Source organism: Pinus tabuliformis, chromosome 3_2, assembly GCF_031772625.1.
Source record: "Pinus tabuliformis cultivar Carrire ecotype Pingquan chromosome 3_2, CPIR1, whole genome shotgun sequence".
NCBI classification, from domain to species: domain Eukaryota; kingdom Viridiplantae; phylum Streptophyta; class Pinopsida; order Pinales; family Pinaceae; genus Pinus; species Pinus tabuliformis.
In genome coordinates, this window is record NC_142302.1 from 268,210,049 (window position 1) to 268,218,991 (window position 8,943).

Here is an 8,943-nt window from a genome sequence, read left to right on the forward strand (position 1 = left end):
CATTGTGGCAAGCAGAATCATTCATCAGCGAAATGCTACAAATAAGACCAACCTACCAGATTAAAGATAAATTATTCATTGATCCCTGGGAATGGTCATCCATAGCCAGAAGATTGTACAAGTTTTACAATCGGATTCACTCACACATATTGCAGCCAACAGTCAAATGAAGATGGTATTATCGTGCAGTTGAACGGCGGAGTACACCAGTGAAACACTCCTACACCTACAGGGGGGAGTTTAGAGTTCAGATATATGTTGGAGAAGATTGCCTCTCCTTTCAACTGACAAAGGGGGGAAAATGTCAATGAAATTGACAAGTGGTTGTCAGACTGAAAGTCTCGACAACATCAGCGAAGCAGCCAGTGAGCATCTTCATCAGCCAATGGGCGATTATCATCAGCAAATACACTAGTGAGCGTTCATCAAATTATGTCAATGGACACCGGATGCTGTTTTCAAGCAAAGGATAGTTGGATCCTTTTGCAGCTTGGCACTTGATAGAGTTGTCAAGCAACATTTAGAGATGAATCAGACATGCAACTGATTCATGTTCTCTTTAGATTTGAGTTTTTCCAGCATCCAGCTTTGGCGGTTTTTCAGGAAAATGATTTTTGAGGATCGACTTGAGAACTTGGAAGATGGTTCCTTGTTTGTTTTGGATTTATCATTGAGGGGGGGAATGTTAGCCTTTCTCTCTTAATAATCAATTAATAAATCCAAATATTAAATTAAATTAATTAAATCATGAGAATTCCTCAAACCAAGGATTCTAGTTTGGATGAGAGATTCTCTCCAACTAGCTCTCCTAAATTAGTGTGTAAGTTGAGAAAATGTCTCAACCAAGTGAGTCTATGATAGATGCACTATCTTAAGACCACTCGCTCATGTATTTAAATGTATTATTAAATTATTTGAATTAGAGAGAATTACATGAGTATGAAAGACCACGTGATGGCTCTCTACCTTTTCCGCTAGTTTGTCTTTTGTGTGTTGATGGTTTGATTATTGTGTGTTAAATTGTTGTGTGTGTTTACTATGGCCGAGTGGTTTCAAAAATTGATTGATTATGTAACTCCAAAATTCTTGTTTCCATGATTTCTTTAGTCTCCAATACGATTTTTCCTTCCTCATCAAGTTTTGGAAATATATTTTTAATTGGGAGCCTGTCACCAATAACCTATTTCAAGCATGAAACATGAAAAACTGGGTGTGGTAAAATTACAATTATCAAATTTAATATTATCAATTTTTTTGGAATTAGATATATCTGGGGAGAGGATGTTTTGGGCTCTGACGTGACTACAAGCAGGCAGGTGGCATGCGCACATTGCCACACTTGCAAAGGGTTAAGACAAAACGATTTTACTATAGTTAACCGCAAATTTTTCGTTGTAGCTGTTGCAAACTCTCCCGACCTGTCGCCATCCAGCTCCTTCGCCCGCAGTCAACTGTCTCTCTGGTGGTCTCGATGGCGGTTTTCGACAATGGACAGTATGGATTTCGAGGAGGCAGTCGATTATTCCCTGGACCTGTATGATGGACAGACTATCTTTTGTAGCCGTAGCCCTAACCCTAACCAAGACTGCTTTGATCAGTTTCGGCACTCGAATCCAGTTTCTGCATTGGTTGTCCCACTGCTTGGTTATTCCACATCTTCGCTTTGATTCGGATCGCTCTCCCTGGAATCTTCGGGCCTTGACTGCCCTCCTCTATCCCCCGAGACCCTCAATCTGCTCATCGTTGTCTCGCCTCCATCACCTGCTTTCGACCCGATCCCTTCGATAATCCCTCCGCCCCCATCTTGTTCAATCCCCTAATCGCCACCTAACCCTGGTACCCTCCCTTCTGGATGTTTCGAATCATCGATAATTAAGGTCAAAGCATCGATCCCATATGCGGTTGAGGGATCAGATCCGCTGCAAGGACACCCCTCAGCGCGTGAACTGGCAAAAGGAAAGTAAAGTGTGTGAAAGCCACTACGAAGGACCTCACTATCACATTTGGTGAAGACATTCAGATGGGAGAGGTAGTAGACAAGGCCAATACGGTATTAGTTGGGCATGTAAGAGGTAGAGCATACTCTGCGGCTAGGCTAACAAGCTGAGTAAAAGAAATCTGGGGCAACACACTACAAGAGCTACCAGAGGTCCAGAACATAGCAATGGGATGGTTCGCGCTGCATTTCTCCAAAGCATACTACACATAATTAGTACTTGCAAAATCTTGGCATATTGAGATGGCACCAGTTCTTCTCAATTGTTGGTCTCCATTATTCGATCCAAAGCGGGAGAAAATAGGTGTCGGTCCTATATGGGTGCGATTACCAGGTCTACCTCTTCAATATTGGTCTGAAGCAGTATTTGTAAGGATAGGGAATGCCCTTGGTACTTATCTGGATTACGAGAAGACCTATGTGCAGTCAAAGAATCGAGCGCTGGCAAGAATTCTGGTTCATCTGGACACGAGGGAGGGTCTGGAAGAGAAAATTACTCTCAAATGGAGGCATTATACCAGAGTCCAGATTCTAGACTACAAGGGGGTTCCTTTTTTATGTAGGAGGTGCCACAAGATAGGGCACGTCTACAAGGAATGCCCTATGCTCACGAAATCAGCGGAACCCCATGGCTCACCTACACCACAAAAAGGAAAAGCAATTGCTAAACAGGTCAGCACTATCGACACTCAAGGATCATAATCATGGCGAATCCTCCAAGGTTGCGGAGGAGTAATTCAGAACGCCCTCGCCCCCACTGACCCGGGCTAGAGCTGCTGCTGTTGCGGAGGCCGCAAGAAAAGTGAGTACATCTCTCTCTTCATCCCCTATTTCTCATTTTTCTTCTATCTCATATGCTTGTTGTGTATCATTAGACTCGTCATCAGAATTGATTATGTCTCCTGCTATTACATGTGAGATCTCCTTACCTCCACTCCTCATCCCCACCACCGCCCCTACTTTACCCTCCCCCCCATCCCGGCTTTGAACCATCCTGCTTTGCCCCACTCATACAACCTTCGTTCTCGGTTCATCCCAGACCCTTGCCACCAGACTGGTCTTGGTCTCACCATCCTAGGACCGTCCACACAAGTGACCCGGGGTCGTAAATCTAATCTTTCCAAATCTATCCTGAAGGCCGGGGCAGAAGTAGTCTCTAGTAAACAGTCCACTATGGAAGGGGTTCTTAGAGCAAGAAACACCCCTGGGAGGGTTCCACCATGAAATGCCTCTCCTTCAACTGCAGAGGCATGGCTAGTGCCTCCAAAAAACTAGCCCTGCGGAGGTTATTTGAAAATGAGCCCGTCGATATTATCATGCTGCAGGAAACCCTGGGCAATGCAGAATCCATCAATCAAACCCTAACTTCCATTAACCAAGGTTGGCATTTCCACTCTCTAGACGCTATGGGTAGATCAGGGGGTATAACCATTAGATATACTCCTCGCTCCATAAATGTATCAGCCTATTGGGGAGGAGTGGGATTCATTGGACTGGATCTATTCTCGGTCGAGCTCGGTTTGTCCATTAGACTCATCAATGTATATGGCCCCTGTCAGCGAAGAGAGGAATTTTGGCAGCACTTCCTTCATACTGAAATCACATCAGTAGATCAAGTGATTATAGGGGGCGACCTTAACTTTTCCCTGGGTTTTGGGGAATCCCGGGGAACACAAGCCCAAGTTGATCCTATGTCAGATTTCTTCAAGAACGTCCTGGACCAGCACAATCTCACTGATGTCCCCATGATCAAGCCTCTACCCACCTGGAGAAATCAAAGAGTTGGGGATGCGGCTCTGGCTAGAAGGCTTGATCGTTTCCTGATTAAAGTGCCTTTGCTTCAGCAGTTAAATAGATACAGACAATGGGTTGGGTCTGGGGGAATATCAGACCACTCACCTATCTATTTGGAAATTCTTGGACCTGATGCCAAGCCTAAGGCCCCATTCAAATTTAACCACATTTGGCTCCAAGACCCAGGATATATCAAGTTGGTCAAGGACTATTGGACATCCCATCCCATCTCCAGTCACAGAACTGCGGCTGAAGGTTTCTGCCACAACCTATCACAGCTAAAATGTTTATCCATCACTTGGGCAAAGGAGAAAAAAGCAAAGGATGATCAAACCTTAACAGCTATCGAAGTTGAGCTGAATAATATTTTGGATGACAGCAACAAAGGCTTTGCTACTGCTAAAGAGAAATCTAATCTGGTAGATCTCGAAAAACAGAGAGACAAGATACTAAAGGAAAGAGAAGAAACATGGAGACTGAAGAGTAGAGCAATATGGTTACTGGTAGGAGATGAAAACACAAAGTTCTATCAGAATTATGCAAAAGGAAGGAAGATAGCTAATACAATCTGGAAAATGCCTCTCCTAGATGGAGGGGTGGCTGACACTTTCAAAAAGCTATCTATGTTGGGTACCACTCACTTTCAGAATCTTTTCAGATCCCCTCAAGAAGCCAATCTGGCTGATATCATTCAAGTGGCAGGCCATTTTCCTAGATATGTGGGGGAAGAGGAAGCGATTGAACTCAACTCACCGGTCACACTTGAGGAACTTGAAGGGACCTTAAAGTGGTTCAAAAAAGATAAAAGCTTAGGTCCAGATGGGTGGACGATTGAGTTCTACCTATATTTCTATGATCTTTTGGCACAGGACCTTCTCCAGGTCGTGGAGGAATTCCATATTTCTGGCAAATTATACAATGCTATCAATTCTACTTTTATCGCCCTCATTCCCAAATCAGATTCCCCCACATCCTTCAATGATTTCCGTCCCATCTCTCTCTGTAACTGCCTCTACAAGATAATTTCAAAAATCATTGCAAATCGTATTAGACCTATCCTTTCTTGTCACATCCTACCAGAATAGTTTGCCTTTCTGGAACACTGACAGATCCAGGAAGCCATTGGCACTGCTCAAGAAGCCATTCACTCTATTCAATCCAAAAGACTCAAAGGGATCATCCTCAAAATCGATCTGGCAAAAGCTTTTGACTGGGTAAGCTGGCTTTACATCAAAATGCTCCTTATCCACCTGGGCTTCCCACACCTTTTTACCACTTGGATCATGGCCTGCATATCCTCGCCTACCTTTAGTCTCCTCATCAATGGCTCGGCCTCTCCTTTTTTCCATGCTGAAAGAGGACTCAGGCAAGGATGCCCTCTTTCCCCTCTCCTCTTCCTGATTATCATGGAATGTCTGAGTCAGCTAATCTATCATGAAAAGCAAAGTGGCAGATTATTTGGGTTGAAGATCAATGACCATTGCTACCTTACTCATCTCCTTTTCGTGGACGATGTCCTCATTTTTCTAGATGGAAGCATTTGAGACTTGATTTCTTTTGATAATATCCTTGCCATCTTCTCTAGGGCCACTGGTATGTTGGCAAATCATGAAAAATCCATAATCACGGTGGCCCATACCTCTGCTCAGGAATCAACTTTTGCCTCACAGCGCTTTCCTTATAGCCCTCGCCCTCTTGAACAGGGCTTCAAATACTTAGGCTTCTGGATCAAGCCCTTGAGCCAAAATATTGCAGATTGGAACTGGTTGGTCATCAAATTAGAGAAAAGAATTTCACATTGGTGCCATCGTTTCTTGTCCAGAGCTGGCAGACTGGTGCTAATAAAATCTGTCTTGGAAGCCACTCCAGTATTCTGGATGGCATTAGCATGGATACCCAAATGCATCTTGGCTCGTCTCAAACAGATTTGTTGCAGATATCTGTGGAACGGCTGCCAGGACAAAAGAGTTTTCGCTTGGATAAATTGGAACAAGATTGCTTTGCCCAAAAAATGGGGAGGATGGGGCCTCAAAGATCTAACCCTATTTGCACAAGCTCTGGCTGCAAAAATGGGCTGGACTCTCCTAACCAAGCATAACCTATGGACTTCCATCTCTTATCACAAATATATTTGGCCTCACCAAATTATGGACTGGATAAGGATGCCTCGATGGAATAGGACAGGCATATCCTCGATTTGGAAAGCTCTTCTTCCCTCACTTCCTCTCATTCGTAACCACCTGGCTTGGAGGATAAATGCAGGCACTAGTGCACGCATTGGACTGGATCCCTGGACTGGGGGAGGTGGTATATGTCACCTCCCAAGAGATCTCACTCTTCATTTAAATCAACAAGACATCAGGGTAATTGCACAAATTGTTGATCAGGAAAATACCTTTATTTTTACTCAAGCATGGAAATCTGCTACACAGCTAAACCTGCCTCCTCAATGGCACCTCATCTGGAACAATTATACTGATGCATTGAATGAGTCACACATCCGTATCAAGGAGGGACCGGATGAGCTCATGTGGTGCATGGCAGAATCTGGAATCTACACACCAAAGGAAGGTTACCTGTGTCTGCTACAAGACAAAAAACCTGATCACTTGCAAAATTGGTGGCAGAGCATATGGAAGTTAAAAACACCTCCCTGAACCAGACTTTTCTTCTGGTGCATCCTTCGAAACAAAGTACCCACCGGGGACACTCTCACACACAGATCCATATATGGACCTCATTGGTGCATCCTATGTAAACAAAGCTCAGAAACGACAGAGCACTTGTTCCTCAACTGCAATACCACTAAACATATATGGAGATCTGTAGCTGCTGAGATACATTTCACGGGAGAATGGAAAGGAGATAGTATAACAGCAGCATGGGAATCCTGGAACAGTGCGCACACAGGGAAAAATCTGCCATGCCTTCCCCTGATTATTTGCTGGGCTATATGGTTGGCTAGAAACAAAATGACTTTCGAGGACAACATGATCAGATGACAGAGCATCTCAGCTAAAATCGTAGCATCCTACCTTGAGCTGCCAGAATATACTCTGCCTCACCCACGCAGACCTACTGCTCCCGAACTAATAGACCACTCCACACCGTGGGCTTTTTTTGATGGAGCAACCCAACAACAGGGGTGAGGGGGGGGGTTTCTTCTCTACCTTACTTATCAACATTTCTTCAGAGTCAAACTAGGCTTTGGTGAAGGAACGAACAACTTTGCAGAATTGATCACTCTTTGTCATCTATTACATTTTTCTCTTAATCATGAATGCAAAGATATTCAGATTTTTGGTGACTCAAATACTATTATAAATTGGATCAACAATATCACAAGATGCCATGCACACACTCTTATAAACATTCTGGAGAAGTGAAGCATTTCAAATCTCTATTTAACTCCATTACTGTATGTCATATTTACAGGGAACATAACAACAGTGTTGACAGCCTTTCCAAGGAGGCTACGTACCTGCTAAGAGGACAGTGGATAATCCATGAATAGAGGGGTTCTACACAGTACTAGTACTATCATAAACCATATATAGATCAGACTTATCATCAAGTGGATGGCACCTAAATATTTTTTTGTAGATTTTCGACTATATATGATGATGTAGATATATCAGTTTATTTATGCACATCACCCTGCGAGGTGTATATATGTTTGAACTCTATACAGTATCATCCCGCGTGATGATTTTTTTATTTTTGATACAGCCATTCACAGGAATGGGATTGTAGATACTCTTTACATATTCCAAAACGACAAGTAAGGCATATGTTGTAAAGCATATATTATATGTAATTTTTCAATATTAATGAAAGATTACGATTTTTCAATGGGAAAAAAAAAATGAAAAACTAGGTGTACTCATGAAGATGCAAGAAACTTCAATTTATATGCCATATTACAAATATTTTGCAAAACTTGTAAGGGCCATAATACTTGGGTGATAATTTATTATTCTTCTTAGCTTGCCTTAGGGACATTTTTTTGTATGGTTGTATTTGTAAAAATATCCAAATGCCCACGTCAAAACTTTGTTCACTGTGATGTTGATTGTCCTATTGTTTCGTTCGACCATGTGTTGGAGATAGGTTATCCTTTAAGAGTTAGAGAACTTGTTGTTGATGCTCGTTGTGATCTTCCACTACTTGAACCTTAGAACAACCTCTTAAAGGTGATGTGATGGATAGTGGATGATATCCATAAAGCGCCATAAATGGGATTCATTTTTGCTGTGGTATGAAAGGAAGTGTTATGCCACCATTCTTCCAAAGGTAACCCCTTGATTCATTGTGTTTGTTTATCATATACAAAGCAACAAATATATCCTTCTAAACATTTGTTCACTATCCCAGTTTTCCCATCAAATTGAGGATGATAAGATGAGTTATGAACTAATTGAGTACCAAGACAAGAAAATAATTATGTCCAAAAAAATTCAATGAAAATTGGATCTCTGTCACTTACAATAATCTTTGGGTTTCCATGTAGCTTTTTAATTTTTTTAACAAAGGCAGTACTAACTATATTGGCTTTGAAAGGATGAGATAGTGCACCAAAGTGTACATATTTGGTAAGTCTATCAACTACCACCATGATGACACTCTTTCCTTCGGACTTGGGTAGACCTATGATAAAATTCATTGAGACCTCCTCTCAACGTTGACTTGGAATGGCTAATGGTTATAAAATACCCACGGTGTTAAATGTCTCAAATTTATTTTGATGGCACACCAAACATTCTGCCACAAACTTTTGAATATTCAATTTAAGATCATCTCAAAAAAATTCCTTCTTGAGCCTGTGGTGAGCTTTTAAAAATCTTGGGTTCACTCCTATAGGAGAGGTTTGCAATTCCGAAATAACCTTTTGTTTGAGTTAGGAGTTCTTACATAGATATAAGTGATCTTTGTACCATAGTAAATCATTTTTCCAGATAATTTTGCTACAACTTTTGAATGAGTGTCCACGCCTCTTCATCATTCTTCCATTCATCCTTTGTTTCAGTTATCCAATCAGGTTGATAATAAAAATGGCGTAGATCAATGCCTCCACATCCTCATCCATTCTTGAAAGTGCATCTGCGACAACATTTTGCTTCCCTTTTTTGTAGATGATTTCAAAGTCATAACCC

At 42.0% G+C, this 8,943-nt stretch overlaps 1 protein-coding gene across 1 annotated transcript; it reads left to right on the top strand.

Annotated features, from left to right (window-relative positions):
* The first annotated feature begins 2,239 nt into the window (after window positions 1–2,239).
* Window positions 2,240–2,698, top strand: LOC149180686 (uncharacterized). The gene has a single exon (XM_089413959.1). It carries the CDS (start codon window positions 2,240–2,242, stop codon window positions 2,696–2,698), a length of 459 nt encoding a protein of 152 aa, XP_089270085.1.
* The last annotated feature ends 6,245 nt before the right edge of the window (window positions 2,699–8,943 follow it).